A 26494-nucleotide genomic window follows, 5' to 3' on the forward strand; every position below is an offset into this window, starting at 1 on the left:
TAAAATATTTACACCTTCTATATTTACAAAATTAAGAATTTGACTTGTATATACATTGTACAGCAATGGAGATAATGTAGCCCCCTGCATTGTACCTTTGGAGACCCTTCTTGGACCATGGAGAATATTATTATGCCTTACATACAAAATTCTATCTGTTAAAAAATTAAATAACCAATGGCAAAGTATGCCTGGTATACCAATGTCAGAAAGAACTTGAACCAAAATGCCAGGGTCTACATTATCAAACGCACCTTGAACATCCAGAAAAACACAAACACTGGACTTATTATTTTTTTTGGCATATTTCAGATCTGACAAGAGAGAGATGAAGCTGTCAGCACAACTTCGGCCTCTCCGGAAGCCATATTGAACATGTGGAATGATGTTGTTCACCTCTACATAATACTCAAGACGCATCTTTATCATGTTTTCATTAAGCTTCCCAACACAAGATGACAATGATATGGGACGATATGAGTTAGGATCTTCAGGTGGCTTGTCAAGCTTAAGTAGAGGGATTACACACTGTGTTTTCCAAGATTTAGGAATTTTCTTTAAGTGCCAAAGAGCATTAAGATTAGCTAATAGTTTCTTTTGAACGGACTCATTTAGGTTTTTGATCAAAATGTATGGACAATCATCTAAACCAGGGGTTGTGTTTCGTCTGGATTGTAAACTTGTACAAAACTCACTCCAAGTAAAGGGTTCTATGAGGAAACTGGACTTCTGAAGGCTATTATTAATTTGAAAATAACTTTCTAGATTATCAATAACCCTACATCCATTTTGGGATAATTTTTCTAAGAGAGGGACAACAAATTCGTCATTATATGTTCTGTTATTGCATTTTATTCGTTTAAATAACTTGATGTATTTCCAAATAATACTAACAGGTGTAGTTCTGTTAAAATTATTACAGATGTTCGCCCAACCATTGCGCTTATGTTCTGAAATAGTCTTTTTCTTAACAGCATCAATTCTTTTGTAATTAATGTAATTATCAATGGTTGGGTCCCTTCTGTACAGTTTTAAAGCTTCATAAGTTTTAATAACACTCTGTTCACATGTGTTACTCCACCAAGGTGCTGGAGGTTTACAACGATAGTTATTTGCTTTGACAAACTTTGGCACAGTATCCCTCTTAAGTGTATCAAGCCTTTTGATAAATTCGTCATATGACTGTAATGGATTCTCATTATTAACTTCAAAATTATAAAAAGCAGTTATCGACAGCTCATTGTATTTCGTCCAGTCTGTCTTGTTGTATAAGAATTTTTCAATGGGAGGATTAATTTGGTATCTATCAACGGACAATAAAACACGAGTAAGCGTAGGAAAATGATAGCTCCCCATACAATCATCATGCACCCACCATTCGCATAGTGGAGTGATTGGAGCACTACAAAAGCTGACATCAATAGCGGATGGATTTCGGTTAGGATAATTCATAGTAGTGAAGCTACCATTATTAAGGACACATAGATCAAATTCATCAATTAAATCGTATAACTGATGACCCCGACTTTTCGTGGTCATACACCCAAATGCCACATGGTGAGCGTTGAAATCTCCAGCCACATATATTGGTTTAGGCAAATCTCTAATTATATCACGTAGTTTACTTATTCTGAAGTTACCATTCGAGGGAGGGCAGTATACACATAAAATCGTTAATTGGTTACCACTTACATATAATGATAATGCCACAGTCTGAATGTCTTGGTAAAATCTGGTTTGAATAATATTATATTTAAAATATGGTTTAATCAAAATTGCTACTCCACCATGCTCATTTCGGGCGTTATGATAGTGGGAATTATATCCTGAAATTTTAAAATGTTGATTGTCTTTCAGCCAGGTTTCATTGAGTAAACAGATATCAACATTTTGTTCAGCTAAAAATTTAGACAATAAGGGTTTTTTCCTATGTATACTTTGAATATTGTACTGAGCTATACATAACTGCTGTATGTTCTGTACTGTACTGTCCATTAATGTGACAAATTTTTTAAAAGTAAGTCTTTAATGAACAGTGTAGTCACAGGTTCATTATCTGTTTTATTACCCAATTCAACTAAAGTTTGGACCATTGCCATCAGAATATTCTTATTGTTTGCAATTTGAGCCTTAAGTTGAGTTTGGTTCAAGTTAGGTTCAGGTACTGTTTTTTTTACATTATTTACATTTTTATTTAATTTATATACATTTTGGCTTGATGGTAGAGTTTTAACAATGTTGCTCGAATGTGCAGGTAAAGACGGAAAATCAGATGACTTAATTGTATTAGCCACAGAGGCATAAGTAATGTTACCCTTTTTTTCAAGTATTTTCTTCATTTTAATTGGGCAAGATTTGGAAATGGCCAGGTGAGGGCCACTACAATTGACACAACACAAGTTCTCTTTTTTATCGCAGTCTCTGAAATTATGCTCCCCAGCACATATTGAGCAACGCTGTTTACCATTGCAAATTTTCGCAGGATGGTTGAACTTGAAGCACCGGAAGCATTGCTGCAACGGCGGGACATATTCAAACACCCGGAACGAAAATAGGTCATATTGGATGTTGTCGAGCAGAACATTTGATAAGAAAGTTATACTGACAGTCTCAAGACCTACAGTACTTTGACCGACTTTTTTCATGAATCTTCTCACTGAAATAATTTCATAGATCGAAGACAGTTTCGTATATAAATCTTTGTTCGAAATGTTGGTAGGCACATATCGGATAATTCCAGTTTTTTCTATCTGCGCTGCAGGAATATGCGCCTTCAAGTTGTGCTTTGTTAAAAAGTCAGTATTTGTTATGAAATTATTTGCAGTGTTGTATTGTTTGAAAACAACCGCAATTTTGTTGGCATTGACTCTATGTAAAGCTACCACACCTTTCACCTCTGAAGTAAAAATATGATTTAAGTAAACTGGGCTTTTATTTCCAAGTTTAACTTGTTGGTCCTGGCTTTCAACAAAAACCTTGAAGTCTGTATTTGTACAGTGTTCAGGATAAAGTCTCAGATAACCTGGCTTAAAAAACGGAGTAAAGTCATCCTCACCGCCGCCTTCTTCAGGTCCACATTCCTTCGCACCTCTTTTTCGAACAATTTTGGTTCGTTTCGGCGTTCCACCTGGGTCCTCCGGTTCATTCATTTTAATAATTAACAAAATGTACAATTATTTACACTGACTAAAATAAGTTTTGGTAATATTAACACAATATATTTTAACGAATAACAGTAAAACTAATTAAATCGACCGCCACGTTTGGAGTTCCCGCCAAGAATTTTCGAAAGTTTGATGCGTTTAGACTTTAGAGGCGCGTTCAAAACCTAAGCTCGGAACGTTCTGATTTCTGAAAGTCGGAGCCTTGCAACTTGTTTTGACATTATTTTGGTAGGTGCAAGAATCATTGTCCTTTGTTTTATGTTTCAATTTTATTAATACTGTTGTGAACTACGAATTGTGATACTGGAGTACTGTACAAGGCTCAAGAACAGGCGCTAGAAACACTCGAAAAACTCTCCCATTATTCTTTTTTGCAGTTTTAATGGCTGCCTGATTTCTTAGATTGTAATCTTCTTATTGTATATTTTATGGACACTACGAGAATTACTATACAGTAAGCAGACCTTCACGAACAAACATTATTGTATGAACATTTTTTTTTTCTATTAATAGAAATATATAGCATAATAGCTTAAGCTAACGTGGGCTTTAACCAACACTTAGTATTGCCCCGGCCCCCTCTAAGTCTTCGAATTAATCTAATTATCAATAAAATCTCGAAGTAGTTTCTATGCTCTCTCAAACTAGCGGGGGAGAATTTCTTTTCCACCTTCGCACGACACGCCACAAATTAGGATATCATCCCCACCTTTGGGGTGTATGGTTGTGTGGACTGTTCCTCCACAGTGTTTTCAAGGAACTTTCTTCAACGTACAACCAAGCTGTGGAATGAGTATCCTTGTGCGGAAATCCTGGAAACACCAGAACGATACGACATGGGTACCTTCAAAAAAAGCGCATACACATTGCTGAAAGACTGGCAACGCATTTTTGATACGCATTTTCGCAATACAAGAGGAATCACACCTGCACTTTTTTTATGAAAATAAGGGACGAGACGAGCAGGAAGTTCAGCAGATGGTAATTGATAAGCCCTGCCCATTACAATGCAGTGCCGATCAGGATTGTTAAAAAACCCAAAGATTCTGAGCGGAACTACAACTGCGCTCCTCAACTTGAGACAAAATGCTTAGTCTCATTTGCCCAGTAATTTCACTAGCTACGGCGCCCTTCAGACCGTAACAAAGTAAGGCTTACACATTAATGCTTCACGGCAGAAATAAGTGGCGTTGTGGTACCCATAATCTAGCCGGCATCCGATGCAAAGGAGCCTTCCACTGGTCACTACTATACGAATTTTGCACATTATCGATAAAGCGTACACCTTACTGCACAACAAATGCCTTTAAAAATCCTCCTAGCCGAGTAGTAAGTAGGCATAACAAGTTTATTTTGTTAACAAGGTATTCACAATTCCTATAAAATTCTCTATTGTGCCTATGTCGGATGGATGGTTTCAAATATTAAGCAAAAATTTCTAAACTATAAAAACTTTATAAGTTCAGTATAGGATTTCACCTCAATATAAATAATTTAAATTGTAGTTTTGTAAACAATTCACAGGAATTAAATAAAACACATATAATATTTAAATATTTATTCATTTCTAACATTTGGTTCTGTTATTTCGGTTTTAATACTCGTGTTATTCTATGGTACTATTGTTATAATTTTCCATAAATTAATTAATCTATATAAGGTCACATAAATTCTACATAAGTCCAATATAAATACGGAATCAATTATACATTCTTAGTCCTAATAAAATAGTATAAAATAAAACGTTTATTCTGGGAATGTTGGCAAATGGATGGTTGTTAGTGACAAAATATTTATTATATCACTATTAACTGGATATTTACAATGATTCAAGTTTTTTGAATTTTGCGACAATAATTAAATGTGTTTCAAGGATCGGAATGCAGCCGGATAATGTTTCCAGAAAGTGTAAATGAGTGTCTTGTCTCGAAAATATTCTTTGAACGCGCTGTTGTGGATTGCCAGCTATCAACGTTGGGCGGTTGCAGTATCACATTTAGACGTGATGATCACAGGTAAATCATAAAAAAACTTTTTTTTTTAATTAAATATCTTTTAAAATTTCATTATACTATTGAAGTTTTTGTATAATCACAACTCAAATAAAATCTCTAATATAAGTAAGCCTTTATACAAATATATTAAAGAATTTACATAAAGTAATACCTACTAAATTTGAAAATTATTTAAGTGGCTAATTTTCTAAGTCGTCTTAATTATTAACACATATTTAGAAGGTATCGGTAACGTAACATAAAATATTTTGAAACTAATATATTAATTCTTATACTTATAAAAAGCACCATAATTGTAGTTTTGCCGTTAAAAAAACGTGGACGAATGTATGGACGGATCGTATGTTGTTCACAGACACGACAAATTGATTTGTAGACAAAAATTGTATAATATGTTATATGTATAATTACTCACAAAATAACCGTAAAAGTTCCGCAAAGGAATCATATATTTTAAAATGATAAACCGTGAAGTAATAGTTATTTATGCAACTGTTGTGTAATAAGGGATATTCAAACACTAATGTGGGTTTATATATTATGATAATAGTATCACATGAGTGTTACCTAATTATCAACAGTTGCGTACAAGACTTTATCTACACCCAGAATTAGAATCCTCTAAAAGATTCTGGAACAGTTAGCTTACTGCTAACATTAAAACACCAGTCCCAGTAGTAACCTAATATAATTCGTTACTGATTATATACAAATAAACTAAGTATTAAGGAAACAATTATTTATTTTAGTAGTAATTTACATTTTGTATAGTGCAATAATCAAAATTCACTCGAATATTCAGCGTTTAAAATGAATCGCTTATTTTTTGTAAACAAAACATTAAAAATATCGAAGAAAAATGGCGGGGATTCGAATAATCTACTTTTTTTAACGGCGCGCGGCGTTCTGATAGTGTGGAACGCGCGTAAACGAAAATGTTCTTTTTTTTAAATTCATACAGATATACGCATTGAGCAATAAGAATGTGGCTGTCTGTTGAAACTCTCTGCGCATGAAGGGATCGAAAAAAAAAACATAGGGGTGTTGTTATGAAATTCAGTACAACCTTACAACACTCGTTTGGATGATGTAATGGTTATTATAACATTGGGTGTTTTAATGTTGGCAATAAGCTAACTGTTTCAGAATCTTTAATAGAGGTTTTAAAGCATGGGTGTAGATAAAATAATAGAACAGAGTAAAATAATACTAATAGTGAACTGTCAAAATTCATTGCGTATATTGCGTGGCAATTAGCTCGATCTAATAATAATATTCGTGATGGTAGTAAATACATAAAATATTAGCCTTTATTAATTATTATTTTTTTAATAATAATTACTCATCTTACAGCCTTTTATGTGTTGGACCATCATCACGGTTTATACAAAATTTTTACTTAAAACTTAAGTAATATTTACCTCACTATACTAGAATGAGTATAAACATACATAAAAATATACTTTATCAACTGTATATATTTTATACACGTGTCACGAAGCAAACATAATTTCGGTCATTGATCTTTTATCTGTCTGCCGCATACGTACTATCACGTATAACTTTTTTCTCGGTCATACATTTCGGCAGTGATTAGTGTCTTTAGTGAGTGCTCGAAATTAAGTTTGCTTCGCGTTCTGAAGCTTGGTTTGCCTCAGCTCTGTCATTAACATAATAAATAATATAATATAAAGGTACGACCACACCAACGGTATAGCAGTGTGCCATCTGAGCAGTCTAGCCAGTGTGGCGTCACCTTTACCTAACTAACTATATTTGTACATGTATCTTATCATAAAAACTTAAACGTCAACAAGTATTACACTATTAAAATTAAAATAATACACTTTAGCATACAAAAGATTCAAAAAAATATTAATGTAAATGGGAGGCTAAAATTTAAACATTCTTAATAAGTATCTTATAAAACAAAAAACTATAATTATTCAATATTATCTACATACTAGATTAATATTTTTTCTGTAATTTATACATACATAAGCAAATTGTGAGTGAAAACAATAAAAATTAACGTACTTATGTCAATCATATTTTTTAAGGTAGTATATTTACTAACTCAAGTAAAAAAATAACGTTGAAATTTTGGTAGGTACAGGTTAACCTGTAGGTAATGCTGCGAAAAACCGCTGTTACTCAATATAGTATTATTCCTTAGATAATTTATACGTATTATATATATATTATACGTATATTTGTAGTAGCGGTACCTAATTGAAGCAGACAATAAAGTATAATGTAAATAAAATATGGCCGCGAAGTATGAGACCTAAAATGGACAACACTCAAAATGTTAATCAAATTATCTATATATACTTTACAGCCACTTCATTAGAGTATAATTCGTTATACCGTAGGAATTTATTAACAGGATACATATGAAGGAAAGAAGAACTTTATATGCTTTGTTATTATATTTGGTATATTATATTGGACACCGGTAGGAATATAATATACAGCAAGGTAAAATAACGAAAATATTTTAGTGACACAATATGAAATATTAATAAGAGCAGATAAATGAAAAACATTAAATCATTAGTTGCATTTACAGAAATACATATATATTTCTACTACACAGTGATAATATAAGAAGAAGCACACTAAACAACATGTAGGTACCTAACACTATCGCTGTTTAGTTATAAAGCTCTGTTCAAACTGAGGAATAACGTGCGGGGTGGGGGACGGAATCCGCTCGCGCCGATTGTGTCAGCTAACTTGTATGGACGTGTTCAAATTGACGCGAGTAGTCGCTCAAGTTGAGGCGAAATACGAGTTGTTTGATCTCACGATGCATGATGTTTCTCCACTTTAGAACCAAAAATGATACGCGGGACCTCGCGTCAGTTTTAGAGGCTAAGGCACGCGAGCTAATTGCTCTAAAACGCGTCCCGCGCGTTATTCGCCTCAGTTTAAACAGAGCTTAATACTTGCTAATGTAATTACTTCATATCGGTAGGAATAGCGTAGCCAAGAGAATTGTTCACTATATAACACTAAAAGAGTATGTAATACTCTTTTTTCTATGCAAACCCATTATATCATAACCAAAAAAGTCGACTATTTACTGTTAATATGTTGGTATACCCAATTACCCAAACCACATTCGGAAATTTCTGAACGCAGCCATTTATGTCATTATGTCAATGCCATGCACAAAAAATTTCCTTTTTAAAAATGTAAAATGATACTCTTTTTTGGAAGTCCGTACTCTTTATTTACCTCCTTTGTAATCAGATATAAAATATTTCTTATAATAAAAGTTGGCAACCCTATACAGGGACAATATTAACAAATTTATATTTTTTATTTAAATAAAAAACAAAGGATATTTTCCGCAATACAAATTGTTTTATTTGGTTTAATAATCGTAATCATGGACCTATGCTTTGTTATAATAATTAAGATCAACATGATGAAAGATGCCAAATACCAAAGCTGCCAATGATTCGTTGAAATAAAAATTATATAAAACAACAACATATAACTACAACCATTGTACCATATTTATTATTTACCAAGCTAAAGCCAAATTGTAAATAATATTATGTTTGGTGTGCTAATTCTTATTAGTCTACATGTACCGATCAAAGTTGGCAAAATTAGGTACATTATGTTGTACAGTAATTGCTATAGCCTATAACTAGATGGCGCTAGAATCGCAATATACTATTTTGTGTGCCATGGGTATTGATTAAAATGTGAGACCGGCGCGGCGTTTGGTTATGTCGGTTTGAGTATTCGAGACGTCAAGGGAGCGCGATTAGCTGGACCAAAATCTACTAGAGTAATTTATACAAAAGATAACTATCTTTTGTTCGTATTATTAATTTCGCCTTGATGAAGGTTTCACTTCTGTCGCGTGGTATTAAGTTCACCGTCTGTTTTTTTAAATGAAAATAAGGGACGAGACTAGCAGGATGTTCAGCTGATGGTAATTGATACACCCTGCGTATTACAATGCAGTGCCGCTTAGGATACTTGAAAAACCCCGAAACTTCTGAGCGGCACAACAACTGCGTTCGTCACCTTGAGACATAAGATGTTAAATCTCATTCGCCCAGTAATTTCACTAGCTACGGTGCCCTTCAGACCGTAACACAGTAATGCTTACACATTAGTGTTTGTTATACTAACAATAATTATGGGGAAAAATTGTGTCATGGAAAGATATCAAAATAAGCTAATAATAATTTATCATTTTGCTTTTTGCGCTCCTTTAAAATTTAGCCTGTTGCAGGGACTGCAGCGCCACTCTAATTTAACGCCCTTTTTATAGAACACTTAGTACTTAGACTTTGCTCAGACTTTACTTACGTAAAACATTCGACTTTTGCATTGGGCTGTCTTAGCTTAAGCAGCATAATTTCAGCTGTCAAATACTATAAAAACTAAATGAAATATTACACAGAGAAAGTTCTTCTAACGCCATCCCTCCATATTAATTTAAAAAATTATCAATATTTGCCATGTTTGACGGTACTTTGAAATTTCGATAATATTATGAAATGACGATGATAGAGTTAATAATAAAGATTCAACATTTCTTCTAGAAGCAGACTTCTAGAGTAATATTTGCGTTAATTTATAACTAATATCAGTGTGACAGAAGACTAGAATATATTTGTATAGATGTGTTCGATGAGTTCCTAATTGGTAACTGTTTGTTAGTAATGTCCATCCACTTAGAATTCTGTGAACAATCAAAATATATTGTATTAGACACAATGACAACCCAAAACCAAGAAGAAGATAGAGAAATAACAAACAGAAGATACGGAGAGTTCGTAATGAGCGAGAGTTTTATCTCTACCTGGATATTTTTTTATAAATTATGAGTATAACTTACTTATACATACTTAGATTATAATATATACCCAAATTAGGCATAGTACAATAAACGATAGTGCCTATACCGATATATTTAATACATACTTTTGTACTTTTCTAATATTACCTAATATTTTCAAGATACCAAAGCTGAAGGCATTTTTAATTATCACTTACTAAAAATGATGTGATGGTATTAAGTGAAACACAAAATACTGTATGATTTAAAAGTATTATACAATCTACACCTACCCTCAGAAACACAAGTAATATAAGAATATTAGCAGAAGTTACGGTGAAAGCTTTACCACCTTTAGCAACAAACATATTATATACAAGCAAATGCATAGAAATTATGTAATTCTATAGAATTATTTTAATTTATAATAGGTATTAGTTTTTGGTTTAACTTTTGCTAGGAGTGTGATGGTAAAACATTGTTCTGCCAAGTGAACGATAAAAACAATTGTGTAGCACTTAATTCTTAAAATACTTTTGACAAATTAAATATAAATGTTTGTTTTTCTATTGCCATTCAAACAAACATTCGAAGCAGTCAGAACTGCTTTTTAGGTAATCATTTAGGGATGCAGTAATTTTTATAGGTATTGAATATTTTAAGTACTAGTACCAAGTAAAACTGTTATCTTTCTTGAACTCTACTAAACAACCTTTAGTTTAGTTTCTGGGCGTGACGTACACACGCACAATCTCACCTTCGTGTTTCCTCTGTGACGGCATGAAGTAGAAATCAGGCTGCGGTTCGTGCGAGCCGTGCGGGTGGCCGTGCGATCCACGGGGCAGTGAGTACGTTCTCTCGCGGTCCCGGCCCGACCTCGTGCTACCAGAACTGGGATCGTATGTAGAGCTGTCAATTTAATATCAAACTTGTTGAGTACAATTAGCAATCTCGTTTATCTTACGGCCGTTCCCAATATCCAAATATCTACAGACAGAGATAAGTTACTACCTTCTACTGTCAGTAATTAGCTGTCAATAATCTGAAGCTATCCCAATCTATATATATATATATATATATAAGAGATTTCCACGTATATAGTCACACATCACGATATCTCTGGAACCATTAGAGCTAAAGACTTGAAATTTGGTAGGAATATTCTTTTCACCGAGTAGAGGTCAGCAAAATTCCATTCGCAAGAGTTTTTTTTTATTATGAACAGAACAACTTCTGTCGGGTCAGCTAGTATACCCAATAAGTCATTCTTATCGCCTTAAATTGGGACGCGTGAATTGCAATTTCCATATAAACTTCTATCGCTGGTGAGCTATACGTCCTCCCATTGACAGACAGCGGGTACGGATAAGGTGAGTTACCGTCGATAAGTTTATTGGGACAGAAAAGTCAACGATAGTTACGATTTTCATCTCAAGTAGGCCACAACCGGAGATAGTCTGAATATTGGGAAAAGTACATCGAATCTTGAAGATTTTAGGAAGGAATTTAGTTTTCGTAAATAAGTAACACTGCATTTACAGATTTTATAAAACCGCCTGCGGCAACCAGGCTTGGCAATCGGTCGAAAGGTTGAATCAAAACCATTATTTTTACAGAGTAACATAGCATCCTAAATAGAAGATTGCATGGTTTACATTTCTGGTTTTGTAAGTACTATTTTATTTTTTACCAAGGGACTCCGATCACGGCAACGTATCTAAATTTGAGAGATTATAATATAATAATCTCCCAGTAAGTGTAAGTATTGTGTACTAATACTGAAGAAGGATTTTTAAATACAGAGGATTTATTTATGAAAATAAGGGACAATACGAGCATGACGTTCAGCTGGTGGAAATTGATACGCCCTGCCCATTATAATGCAGTGCCGCTCAGGATTCTTGAAAAACCCAAAAATTCTGAGCAGCACTACAAGTGCGCTCGTCATCTTGAGACATACTCGTAAGATGTTAAGTCTCATTTGCCCAGTAATTTACGGCGCCCTTCAGACAGAAACACAGTAATATTTACACATTACTGCTTCACGGCAGAAATAGGCGAGTTTGTGGTACCCATAATCTAGCCGGCTTCCTGTGCAAAGGAGCCTCCCACTGGTAAAACAGTGACAGTTCAAACAAAGTGGTTCCTGGCACCATGACTAAGAATGACCTGTCAAGTGTGACTTAACATTTTATGTCTCAAGGTGACGGGCGCAATTGTAGTGTTCGCGCGCTCAGAATTTTTGGGTTTTTCAAGAATCCTAAGCGGCACTGCTTTGTAATGGGTAGGGCGTATCAATTACCATCAGCTGAACTGTTCGTCTCGTCCCTTATTTTCATTAAAAAAAAAGTAAGATTCACAAGCAATCCAAAACGTCCAATGCACATTTCACGAGTCTACGAGTCTAAGTTATTAGTGGTGGTTAGCTCTTCAAAATATATTTACTAAATATAAACTACACTTATCATCCAGCAATATAAAATATTAAAAATAAATTAGGTGCAATCGCTACTTATTATTTTTAATAATAAATAACGAATAGAAGAATTACATAGAAGTTCAGTAACTTAAACTTTTATTTGAATTCTTAAAAACAAAGTATAATATAGTAATTAAAAAAGTATAATAAACGAAATAAATCTATGTAAGAAAGGTTCATAATATTATAATAAAAAAAATGTGATCGACCGTGACAGGACTCGAACCTGCAGTCTTCGGATCCGAAGTCCGACGCCTTATCCATTAGGCCACACGGTCATGTGTAACAATATTGAATTGTTCTGTATGTTGTCAAGTTAGTTCATTATTATTCCTATTTAGCACCCTTCACGAGAGTGCTCTTGTGTTTTATGTCAAGGTTTTCAAAAGGCTTTTGTGAAATATTGTGCAATATATTTTTATTAGAAGTGAGGTAAAGCGACTGAAGAAATATTACAATGTTGTGCAATAGTTAGAAATAGATTTACAAATGCATTAACTATTACTAGGTTTACCTAGTGGCTAGTACATATTGTAAAGTCTTACAACCTAGTATATAATTTTAAAACTAGCTGACCCGGCAGTCGTTTTGCCATATAAATAATTTTTAGAGTAAACGTTTCTTGGATATTGCAACATTACTTTATTTTTCTAAAATAAAGGATTTTTCTAAAATAAACGTAGCCTAAGTCACACCTTATTACATCAGCTACGTGCCAATAAAAGTAACGTCAAAATCGGTCCAGCCATTTCAGAGATTAGCCGTAATAAACAGACAGACAGACAAGAATTGTAAAAAATGTTATTTTGGTGTATCTACCGTATATACATTTTTTATGTATAGATGTATATTATAATGTAGGTACTTGGTAATTAGTTCAATACTAGCAAGTAAGTATATAATCTAATATATATTCTCGTGTCATGGTGTTAAACATTGAACTCCTCCGAAACGGCTTGACCGATTCTCATGAAATTTTGAGTGCATATTGGGTAGGTCTGAGAATCGGACAACATCTATTTTTCATCCCCCTAAATGTTAAGGGTGGTCCACACGATTTTTTTTAATTTTTTTTTTTTAATTTGTTTGATTATGTGTCAGCATTAACAACTTCAAATTTTTACCCATCTACGATCAACAGTTACTTTTGTATCGCGATTTTAATATCGGCAATACAAGTATGTATAGTCAGTATAGTTCTGGGCTAGTCTGTTATAAAATCTGTTGATAATAATGTGATATTATTTTATGTCCGACATTTTTACTTAATAGTTTGTAGTTAGCTATCAATAATAGTTACTAATTAATTTTTATTTTAAAGCGTTTTTTTAATATTTGGGTTACAGTAACGTTCTTTATTGGACTTCAGTGTTGGATTATTAAGAAATAAATTATGGTAGGATAAAATGCTATTTTTTTTTTATAAAAATCAACTATATCGTGAATATTTTTCATTAATTAATATCAGATTATAGATTTACCAGTACGGTTAAGTGTTTGGAATGAATGAATGAATGAAAATAACATTCTTTATTTCACTCATAATAATGCTACAATTTATGAATATTATGATACATATGAAAGCAGAATTAGGCGAGAGTTGAAAAATCAATATACACTTGCATAAAAATGCACAAATTTAATGCAAGTCTTCTGGATGAAAAGAAGGAGCTGGCAAGGGAAGCTCTTAGGTACATTCCTAGTACGAAGAGAAGAATGGGCGCAAGAAACGCAGCGGGCTTTTTTTTAATATAAAATATGGATTACAATGTAATATCGTACAATAAACATTTATAATTAAAGAGCCTGAGGGTGTTCGCTTTATTCCCAGTCCGTGGTGTCATTAAGAAAATCGTTTATGCTATGGTAACCCTTCCCACACAAACGTTTTTTAACAATTCTTTTAAATTTCTTAACACATTTGTTTTGTACATTTTCTGGGATCATATTGTAGAAGCATATACATCGCCCAACAAAAGACTTACTAAGTCGACCCAACCGAGTAGTAGGCATAACAAGTTTATGTTTGTTCCTCGTGTTAACATTATGAATGTCACAGTTTCTAGAAATTTCCTCAACGTGCCTATGAACATACAGAACATTATCAAAAATGTATTGAGAAGCAACAGTCAAAATGTTTATTTCTTTAAATTTTTCTCTTATTGATTCTTTATGACCTAGTTTATAAATCGCGCGAATAGCCCTCTTCTGCAGCACAAAGATGGTATTAATATCGGCCGCACTGTCCCATAAAAATATACCATAGGACATAATACTATGAAAATAACTAAAGTAACTAAGTCGCGCCGTGTCTATGTCAGTTAACCGTCTAATTTTCTTAACCGCATATGCTGCAGAGCGTCAGTGGTTAAGGCTTGATAGAGCCTCAAACAAAGACCATTTTCATTATCTCAATATTATATAAACTAGCTGACCCGGCAAACGTTGTTTTGCCATATAAAGTATAATTCACGCGATACTTTTATAAGTAATAAAATATTGTCTATATTATAGCCTGTACATCATTTTGTTCTATTGTCAATAGTTTTTGCAGCGCACGCAAAAATAGGTTTTCGATTTAACACCTTGTGTTACAAAATAGCAATTTTATTACGGATCCCTTATTTTGAAAAATAAAACATAGCCTATAGCCTTCCTCGATAAATGGACTACCCAACACTGAAAGAATCATTCAAATCGGACCAGTAGTACCAGAGATTAGCGCGTTCAAACAAACAAACAAACACTGCAGCTTTATAATATTAGTATAGATTACGTGACACATTGTTTGTCCGCGATGGACTCCTTAACTAATGAACTAACTAACTAAGATGATTTTAATGGGGATTACTTCATCGAGTGCAGTTTAGTCCAACTTGAGAGATAGGATAGTTTTTATTTTGATCTGAGACCCATAATTATTTTTGGTTTGTATGGACATATTATCCATGAGAGATGCACGGTTTGACAGTTCTGCTGTGAAACAATTTCATTATAACAACAGGAACTTAGAATACATGAAGCATATTTTACGAAATAATTCTTGATGCTATGAAATATTCTTGACAAATTCATAAAAAAAAACAGTATTTTATTACTATGCACAGAACAACGTTAGGTAGTTATATAGATAGATAGATAGATTATGTATACTGTAAGATTTTAGACTTTGCTATTCATACATACTCACCCAAACTGACTCCTGGGTCGTTGCAGTGACCGAGTGTCGTGGTAGAACTGAGCCGCGCTGTTGGGGAATTTCTTGGTAGCAGTGCCGGTAGGAGTTTTCACCACGCGGCCGGGGCTGGAGGCATGTTTGGAGCCGTTCGCGGCGTGATGACCGTTGGGGTTCATGTTATGACCGTTGGGGCTCCCTGCTGTGATTTAATGTGGGCTTATTGTACATTCAGAAAGATAGGATTGCAGTTAAAATGATATATTTATGTGCAGAAGAAGGTACACTATAATTGTGTTACATTTCGAAGAGTCATCGCTTTATAATAATATAATTAATAATAATAAAATGTAAACTACGATTTACTGTTTCTGTATTATTGATTCATATAAAGGTGTGTTGTGATGCTGATTATAATACTAATAATAATAATAAATTCTTTATTGCCATACAAATCATTACAAATATAAAATAAACAATTAGGATACGCGATGAAACAAAAGGCAAAAGGAAAAGGCTCAGCTTCACCTGACATGGAATCATGGATTTATGTTTCCATGCAGCGCTGTTTTTCAGCCATCCTCTCCTCCCTAAGGTGTTGAGTGGGAGTGGATGTATTAACTACTACGATCCTACCTACTAAGCTAGAGGTCCCGGGTTCGAATCCCGGTAGGTGCAAGCATTTATATGATGAATATGGATGTTTATATGTATTTATGTATGTTTATAAGTATTTATCTTATATCTTTAAACGAGCAATTCTTGTATATATATATATATAATCTGAATCTCGGAAACGGCTCCAACGATTTTCATAAAATTAAGTATGCAGGGGATTTCGGGGGTGATAAATCGATCTAGCTAGGTTTCAATTTAAAAACTAATGTCTAAACATTATTGCATTACTTTGCAAATGAGACTTAACTTATGTCTCAAGACGACGAGCGCAATTGTAATGTCCCTCAGAACTTTTTGGGTTTTTCAATAATTGTAATGGGCAGGGCGTATCAATTAACATCAGCTGAACGTCCTGCTCGTCTTGTCCCGTATTATCATAATAAAAAAAGTTCATAATTGTAAAACCTTTATGTCCATTAGATGTCTTGTGGCCGTTCATCTTCCCGGCCATGGCGTCAGGTCTGGGCGGGGGCGGGGAGGTAGGTCTCGCGCGGGGGCCGGGGGTTCTGTTCCTGTACGTGTCTGTATCAAACGGCTCGAAGGCGTAGTTGGTGTTCGCCGAATTGTAATCCTTCCAAACTGTGCTCGATATTAACTTGTCCTGGGAATCATTTGGAAATTATCAATTTAAATACCTAAGTGATATGTGACGTCCCCTATAGACCAGTGGTTAGTGACCCTGCCTACTGAGCTAGAGGTCCCGGGTTCTAATCCCATTAGGTGGAATAATTTATATGATGAATATTAATGTTTGTTTCCGAGTTATGGATGTTTATATGTATTTATTGAGCGAAGTTCCCACCGGGTGACTCCATTTGATTTCTTCTCGGCCATTTCTGGACCGATTTGAAAAATTTTGAACTCATAGAAAAGCTTTCGAAATATTCTAGGTCTATCCCCTGAGGTGCAAAGATGCCACACCGCGCGTGACGCCCTTGCCATCCTTGTCTACCGCCGCATGACGCAACGGGCTCGGATTACAAAATAATTTATTGCTGTTCAAGTGTTTGGGTTTGTTTATAAAAACAAACGTCGACGCTTTTGTTTTTAAACAAGTTATTGTCGAGACAGAATATTGAATTTCGACTTGATTCAATTATTATAATTAAAAACAAACATGATTTACAAATTATTCTGAATTAGCACGCGCTTTTTATATTTATTTAAAAATTGAGCCCATTGATCAAATCACAATAAGTTTTAATTGTAACACTGCTATGTTTTGATCAATTTCGAATGTTGTTTATGATTCGACTGCCAGGTTCTTAGTTATTGAATTTGCAAATCAGCACAAGTTTCTCATGTGACCAAATAAGGCGCTAACTCCTCATGTTTAAAAATGGCGCCAAATTCCAAAAGATTTTTTTTTTCTTTTTTTTTGCCTAATTTGGGGCAAGATAATTTGTGTAAAAAGTGTGTCATTATTATTATTATTATTATATAGCCTGTTGAGCACTTGCTTATGGCAAAAAAGGAACTTGTGCGCGGGTCGCTGCCATCCCTTAAATATGGTAATGTCAATTTATGACAATAAGGGACGACACGAACAGGACGTTCAGTTGATGGTAATTGATACGCCTTGCCCATTACAATGCAGTGCCGCTCAGGATTCTTGAAAAATCCAAAAATCTGAGCGGCACTACAATTGCGCTCGTCACCTTGAGACATAAGATGTGAAGTCTTATTTGCCCAGTAATTTCACTAGCTCGGCGCCCTTCAGACTGAAACACAATAAGTCTTGCGTCATTTAGATACGTCTAGATAGACAAACAATGAGAGAAAATTGTGGTTGATAGTTAAGCTCTAGTTTGCATATTTACATTCTGACATACTATTGTAAGACAACAAGTGTAAGACGTAGCTTGTCACGCACAATAAAGTAATAAATCTGGCCTGTTTTCATCGGTTGCCTAGCAGCAAGAGGCTCCTATCTAGACTAAGGCGTCATCCTTGTGAATGGGCGCTGCATCTACTGCCTTGATGAGTTTCTCATTCTGAATTATTTACTTAGTATGTTTGTTAATTTCCCTTAATAATTGTGAATACATAGTAGATTTTACAACGAGTGCACAAAATGAACCATTTTTATCCGAGACTTGTAGCTGATAGTAATGTCGAGGATAAAAAGGTTTTGTGGACGAGTTATATACTCTGCTTTTCATTTCGATTGCGAGGAAATAAAACAGTTGCATAACATGGACATTTTTAAAAATTTTAGCAAATTTGAAGAAATTAATTAACGCACGAAAAAATAAGACCTGTTTCCCGCCGCTATTTTTTTTAATCTTACGACATTGTTAATAGGCTTGGGCTCCAGAAATGCATTTTATGTATACATTCATCCTCAGATCATGAGTACGTCTAGATAGCTGATAGACTATGACAAATGTGAAAACGTCGAACAAAATTGAGTTTAGAGTTAGCCTCTGTTTTAAGCAATGCAAACACAAAGTGACATACAAATCGCGTCGCGTTGTCACGCACACTAAAGTATTAAACTTAGCCTGTTTTATCGGTTTCTATCTACGAACAAATTTTTTAAGCTTTTGTATTCAGTTATAACTTTAACGTCACAAATAAAACATTTCTTTCTTTCGTTTTCTTTCTAAACACACAGTGTTTCTTATGATACCTTGTTTTTGGCAGATTGCGCGTGTGCGAGGGTGCAGACAGCCTGTAGCACGGCCAACAGTAGCAGTGCGCACACGCAGCCTACCACGACCCACAGCCGTAGTGCTGCGCCCGCCACCGGCTCCCGCACACCGTCCTCCCCTCCCGCCGCCGTGGTGACTACAAACAAAGTTACCTTGACTCATGCAAAGAACACAGTATGGGCAGGGCACATAGTTCGACGGACAGATGGCCGTTGGGCTGCCCCAACGACCATCTGTCCGTTGGGGCAAAGTAAAGTCCTCGAATAGCAACCAGGTACCGGAAGACGCTGTGTTGGTAGGCCCCTCACCAGATGGAACAACGATCTGGTCAAGATCGCCGGAATACGTTGGATGAGGGCAGCGCAGGACCGATTGTCATTGAAATCTTTGGGGGAGACCTTTGTCCAGCAGTGGACGTCTTCCGGCTGATGATGCACAGAGCGCGTTGTAACATACATACAGCGTGGCGCTATTTTTTTTTTATAACAATAAGGGACGAGGCGGACAGCACGCTCAGCTGATGGTAATTGATACGCCATGCCTGTCAGGATTATTGAAATACCCAAAAAATCTGAGCGATACTACAGTTGCGCTTGTCACCTTGAGACGATAGATGTTAAGTCTCATTTGCCCAGTAATTTCACTAGCTACGGCGCCCTTCAGACCGAAACACAATAATGTTTCCACATTACTGGTTAGATTTCCGCCGAAATCCAACTTCGCACGACACGCCACAAAATTGGATATTGCCTTCACCGTTTAATATGTGGCAATCCTCCACACTGTGGTTTTCAAGAAACTTATCTACCACGAACAAGGAAACTGTAGAATGAGCTACCATGCGAGGTATGAGCACGATACGGTATCAACATCACATCAATAATTTTTAATATAATTACACTTACTACTTTCCGGTTCAAACACGAGAAATTCGGGATCAACGTTCAGATTTCCAACTCTTCCTTGCGCTAGGGTGTCCTTGACAACTTTCTCCCATTTAGTCATATCGCTGTCCTGTTCAGTGTCATTCTGCGCCGGTGAGACAGCGCCATCTAGCGAGCGTGCGCTTGAACCTTCAATTGTGTTTGATTCCAATGATTTGAGCGTGAGTTCTGCTATAATGGCTTTGGTTTCGTTTCTGAAACAGACGAATGATTTAAGTTGTTGAGCTAAGGTTTATATTAAAATATTTATCTCAAAAATACATAGCAAGTATATTTACAATAATCATTCTCGAACTCTCCTATCAAAGTATATACTTATTTTAGTGCTTACAAATAAATATTCCCCACTCTTATATCCTAGTTATATGGCTGACGTGGAATTGCACTTAAAGCTAATTTAGGTAGGGCTGTCACTCTTAAATAATGCGAATATGAACTAAATAATGAAAACGACTAAACTTACTTTGATTTTAAATCGCTGTAGCAGAGAATAGAAAAAAAAGTGTGATTGTTCGGGAATAATGTAGACTTAAGCCATCGGGAATGTGTAATCAATGTTAATGAGTTAATAATGAAACAAAAACGTATTTCTGAATGATTTTATAATATGTAAGTAGTAATAAAATTATAAGGATTAATATCGTATTTGTGTAAACAGCTTTTACACTACCACTTTATAATTGCCAATATTTTAATGTATTAAAATGGATACAGTATATTATCCTTAAGAGATAGACATATGCCATCGCGGACTTTACTGTAGACTTACATAAGATACACAATTCCACCATACATTATTTTGATAAATCTCAAAGGGTTTAGACAGCATTTTCGTTGAAAGCTTCCAGACGGCTTACTTTTTCCGACACTCACAAAAATCGTCAATATATACAAAAATCTACATAAAAACTTAACAAATTATATACTTAAACCTTCCTCGAGAAACTTCCTCAACTTACTGCATAAAACCGTTAACAACGATGCCCTTATATCCCTTAATCTTGGCGAATTCTCCCGCCAAGCTGTCCACGACTTGTGTTGCCAACTCCTCGTACTCCCGACTGCCCACCGCTGGAGGCTTGAAGTTGTCAGCCAGTCCCGTGATGCGGATCAACATGGCGTACGTGTGGGAACCTGGCAACACTATCTCTGTTGTTTGTTCTTCTTCTAAAGGCTCTGAAATAATAAAATTCATTATTAAATTAGCTCTGTGTGTACTGTGTAGGGATATTACTGTTCATTGTCAGTAAATTTATGAAAATTTAATATACGTTCACAAAAATCGTCACCGTTTTGCTCTTAATAGTGATTTTGATTATTATAACACTAGAAATAAGGGATTGCTTGTAACTAATTCTAGTAGGCTTCATAAGATACATAATAGCTTTAAGGGTAAATGTATACACTTCTATAATAAAGTCCCTGCCACTGTTCAGGCATTATCTATAAATAAATTTAAATGTTTTATAAAAAAATGGCTCTGTCGTAAATCCTATTACTCCACAGCTGAATATCTAAATGATCGGGCAGCCTGGGACTAGATTGTGATTATTTTAAAGCGATAGAAATGACTGTACAATATTGTATATTTTTATTGAAAAGAGCGCAAAAAAAAGAATGCTGGGAGAGTTTCTTGCGCCGCTTCTTCTCTCTCAGAGCGCCATTTGTTTCCGAAGCGGTAGTAGTATCTAGTATATTAGAAATGACATCAAAAATAATTCTAAAGGAATCAATTTTGAGAAAATAAATGCCTTTTATTATAGTACTAGTTGTGCCATACGGTTTTATCCCTGTTAACACCAAAAAAAACAATCATGAACAACTGAAAACGATAAGACTTAGAGAGCTTTGGCACTACGTCCGATCCGAATCCGATCCGTATCAGTGTAAACACGGTTCGAAGTATTTCTATTGTAGTTTACGCACTAGATCCGGCTTCCGTCATCCGATTTTATCACCGCCAACCGTTAGGAATAGTCCTACGACTACACCAAACCGTATTTTGACGGATACGGATCGGATTCGGATCGGACGTTGTGCAAAAGCGCTCGAAGGCTTGAAACCGGATAACCGGGTTGTATCTATTACTACGTTCGGAGCGTAAACGGTAAAGGAGTGTTTTCTGAACACTTGTAGCCGGTTTACTTTGCGTGAGTCGACACGAGACGAGCGTACCTACTAACGAAATAATAATGAAAAACCCATCTCAACTTATTCAACGAAACTTTTAAAATGGACTTAATTAAAAAAAAACCGTATAATATTGGTTAAAGCTAAAACAACACCGAATATAAAATTATCTATTGACTTACTTAAACGTTAACCGGTTTATATCGGCTGCTCTTCTTCTTTTAATTATTTCTTTACAAATACCATTACTCTAAGCAATAACCTTGCTTGTAACGTTTTATTTTTTGTAAATAGGGACGAGACGAGCAGGACGATCTTTCGGTATTCGGTAATAGATACGTTCAGCGAATGACAATGCAGTGCCGCTCAGGATTCTTGAAAAAACCCAATTATTCTAAGCGGCTTTATAATACAACTATTGCCCAGTAATTTGACTAGCTACGGCGCCCTTGAGACCAAAACACAATAATGCTTACACATTTCTGCTTCACGGCAGAAAAAGGCCTCGTTGTGGTACCCATAATCTAACCGGCATCCCGTGCAAAGGAGCGGATCCTTAAAAATATTAATGGGTGAAAAGCATTACTCACCAGGTCCACAAGGCTTGATGCAGATTCTGTCGTCGGATACGATGGGGACCTGGGTGTGCTTGCTCATCCTCTTGTTGACAGGATCGTACCCGCCGCCCCCCGTCACGAACATCATGTATAAGCATTGGGTGTCCGTGAACGCCAGGTCCTGGAGTGTGATGACGATAACATTTATTTGAGAGTGGGGAAACGGGCAAGAGGATAATGGAGAGTAAAATCAGCCGTCCATAAACATCAGAAATACCAGGCCTTGTAAGCGAGAGTATCCTTATCTAAAAAGAGAGCTTGAAGGATAATATGTCTTTTTCATTTGGCAATACCAGCGACGGTAATTAATCATTATGGAACTATTAGTTTAATTAAGAAAAATACCGTAACCCTAACCATAATGTTCGGCAATGGCTAATTTCACGATGATATTTATTGATATTTCTGCGAGCGCATAATCTCACCTTACTGTCGCCGGTATCCCGTTTCCTCACGAAGGACAGCGTGGTGGTTCCGTCCACGAGCTGGCCGGTGGCCTGGCTGACATCCTGACGGTCCATCCTGGGCGCGGAGTAGCCCACCAGCCAGGCATCCATGAGGAACGGACGCCCAGATCGCGAGTCCACCCACCCCACTATCGCGTCTGTTTGGGACTGCAAAGAAAATTATAAAATATATATATCAAGATAAGCGTGACACTTTCCTAACCTATTTGCTCATCCAATCCCAACAGATGTGTTGGGAAGAAATGTCTGAAGAGATGTCTTCAGTCCTTTCCAAGCCCCAACACTCAGTCATTGAGCTGGGAGCCTGGTTTAGGAAATGGCGTATAGAGGTCAACCCGCATAAAAGCTCTGCAGTCCGATTCGATCATAAGCGCAGACGCTTTTGCAAGGATCACCCCATTTGTTTATTACTCCCTTATACCTTTCAGGCCTACAGCCAAGTACTTGAGTGTGACCCTCGACTTCCAGATCACCTTCAGGCTGAGGCCTGAGTTCACCCTCTGGACGCCACGTCCAGAGGGTGCCCTCACCGGTACCTTACCCGCTTCTACCTGAGCCGCCTTAACAGTATGTTAGGTCTTTTTAGAAACAAGCGAACTCTCTTCAAGTTTTACATTCGACCGGTAATGATCTAAGCCGCTCTAGTCTTCGCTCATGCGAAACTGAATATTAATTGTTGCCAGGAACGCAAATCTTAGACTTAAGAGCTCCCCATCATCCAACCACTTGTCTGAAACTTTCTTCAAGTCCTCTGAAAATGGCCACCCAAATTTCTGGTTAAGGAGGCAGCAGATTATACCACCCTCCCTCTCCTTCCCGTTACCGAGTCCGGAGGCCCAGAAAAGCCCTAACCCATCCCTCTAACAAAATCTCGTCTGACCCGATCGCTTCTTGGCATCCGGCAACAAACAATCCTTCTGATATCACTAGTCCCAATAGATAGCACCTTCTGTGGTATATCTTAGCGGATACTCACAAGGGAGTGCCGCGTGTGTTGTCTTTCCCCAAGAGAAGGTCGTTTTTGATGTTAGCTTAGCGGGCACTTGCCCAAAGCCAACGTCAGGTAGTATTTCTTGTAAGTCCAACATAAAAAACGCAGGCGGCTGCATTGGTATGCATGAGCATTTACCAACTTCTTCCCATCGTTATCCCGGAGGGTAGCTTTTTCTTCTATGTCTGGGCCCAAAAAAAACATGAATAACACCTACATACGAAGGCAATTTTCGTGAATGTGACAGTACACATCCTGTACTCACCATTCTCCTATCATTGCTGAACCCGATGCCGGTCCAGTACTTGCTCTGCTTGGTCCGGATCGTGAACCGCACGGAGTCCTTGCCTCTCTTCTGACCCAGATACTCCCATGACGCGACGTAGTCGCAAGTGTTGTTGCTGACGTCACAGGAAGCCGGGATCTTATACTGCGCGCCGCATTTATCGTTATCGAGCGGACTCACGCCCCCGGCTGATGGACTTTTTGTTTCTTCTGGAAATCCAAGTTTAATGAGTTACCAACGAGCATTCGAACACCTGGCATTAAAGGTTCAATTAGTTTACAATAGATTAGAGCAGAATGGGCATGATTATACCAAGTAATAGGAATAGCAAGCGAGTAAAATAGTCTAAATGTAATCTACGAGACGTTGAATATTTTTTCCATTTGTGACTTTATCTAATATAAATCTTTTCAGTACATAAGAAGTCTATCTTACTAATTTAACTTTAAATATTATTGACACACTTTATATAAATTAATATCGAACCTCAAACTATATATTTAGAATGATATTCTTACTTAGATATAGAAAAGTACAACTTAACATCCTTTTTATTCTTGTTAATCCATGAGTTCAAAAATTTTTTTAATTTATTTAATGAAAAAGAAATGAACGAGACGAGCAGGACGTTCAGCTGGTGGTAATTGATACGCCCTGCCCATTAAAATGCAGTGGCGCTCTGTATTCTTGAAAAACCTCAAAAATTCTGAGCCGCACTACAATTGCGCTCGTCACCTTGAGACATAAGATGTTAAGACTCATTTGCCCAGTGATTTCACTAGCTACGACGCCCTTCAAACCGAAACACAATAATGTTTACACATTACCTACTGCTTCTCGGCAGAAATAGGCGCCGTTGTTGACAAAATTGAGTTACCAAAAAAGTTCATAGAGAGCAGTCCCCGCTGGTCTCCGTGGCCGTGATACTTGAGCTCGTCAGCACGGTAGAAGTCCCCCCCACTGACCCCGGCAGGGGGAGAGTGCACATACTTGCCCGGCTCCTGACCGCGAGCCCAGATTACATGCATCAAGTCGTCAACCAGTGAATGGTCAGTCGGTTCTTTGGCCTGGAAACACATACAATCATATACAATGATATTTAAAAGTATAGATAGGTTACGTAGACAACATTCGGTGTTTGAAAATGATACACTAACGCACACATGAATAATTTAACAGTGCAATAGCACACTAAATTACAATTACACATCAAAGAAGGATAGTAAATGCAATTATCGCAAGCGAAAAAGAGTTAACTCTAATTTGCTAATTGCTTCGTATTTGTATAGAGAAAATACAGTTAATTCATCAGATATGATTTTATACCGTACACCGTGATTTATGCCTAAATTTCGATTCATTCATGAGTTCATGTAGTAAAAGCTATAAAGTAGTAAAACTGCATTGAAATTAGTTAGATAATGTGTCATTGATTATATATAAAAAAAAAATAATATCGATTATAATATATAGCCACATTGATAATATTAATTATTTATATATAAAATAATAAAAAACATACAGACACCAAAACAAAACCGAAAGGTATCTAGAGTAAGGGTCCCATTTTTACAATTTTACTAACAATGGCTCCCAAAAAGTTTTAAGATTACAATTATTATTTTTTGTATCTTATATTATTTATGAATGACTTTATGTTGAGGGTTTATTACAATAAGGTAATGGGAGAAGAAGAAAATGATCCATGGATTCTTCTGCAGTTAGCAAGGGATATACTAAAAAAACTCCTATGTAAACAAATAGCACTCACTGTCTACATCCGCTACCTACCCTAAAACTTGTTTTAGTTGTTTGATAGTTCAGCTACCTATATACGCACTTGTTTATTAAAAATTATTACATTCACTGCAACAATGACTTTTTTACATCATTTCCTAAAATATTCTACCTCGATCATCCCGCAACAGACAGCATCAATATTTTGTCATTTCTGTACGTTAATCTATGATCGGCTTGGCGGCGATCGGCGTTGTCATGGCAACATATTTATTTTGTTAGATAAATAATGAAATCAAATAAAATGTTATAAGTAAATCATGATTTCTTAACTGTGGTATGTAATT

General features: G+C 36.0%; 1 protein-coding gene and 1 non-coding gene across 5 annotated transcripts in view; both read right to left on the reverse strand.

Annotated features, from left to right (window-relative positions):
• Window positions 1-4707: 4707 nt before the first annotated feature.
• The window catches only part of LOC126968369 (uncharacterized), a 95113-nt gene continuing 73326 nt past the window's right edge, over window positions 4708-26494 (reverse strand). For 3 of the 4 annotated variants that reach the window (XM_050813355.1, XM_050813357.1, XM_050813354.1), the window contains 10 exons: window positions 25288-25477; window positions 24390-24619; window positions 23092-23280; window positions 22640-22787; window positions 20879-21095; window positions 19881-20113; window positions 18954-19111; window positions 16727-16922; window positions 15659-15845; window positions 4708-10898 (listed from right to left, as the gene is read on the reverse strand). In XM_050813355.1, coding sequence (XP_050669312.1) covers window positions 10709-10898; window positions 15659-15845; window positions 16727-16922; window positions 18954-19111; window positions 19881-20113; window positions 20879-21095; window positions 22640-22787; window positions 23092-23280; window positions 24390-24619; window positions 25288-25477 — 1938 coding nt within the window. In that variant the 3' untranslated portion in view covers window positions 4708-10708. The remainder of the gene's footprint in view (window positions 10899-15658; window positions 15846-16726; window positions 16923-18953; window positions 19112-19880; window positions 20114-20878; window positions 21096-22639; window positions 22788-23091; window positions 23281-24389; window positions 24620-25287; window positions 25478-26494) is intronic. The other variant, XM_050813356.1, reaches the window with a different exon arrangement.
• On the reverse strand, window positions 12674-12746 carry Trnar-ucg (transfer RNA arginine (anticodon UCG)). The gene has a single exon. It is a non-coding gene; the product is annotated as a tRNA-Arg (tRNA).

This window comes from Leptidea sinapis, chromosome 15, assembly GCF_905404315.1.
Source record: "Leptidea sinapis chromosome 15, ilLepSina1.1, whole genome shotgun sequence".
In the NCBI taxonomy this organism is placed as follows: Eukaryota; Metazoa; Arthropoda; class Insecta; order Lepidoptera; family Pieridae; genus Leptidea; species Leptidea sinapis.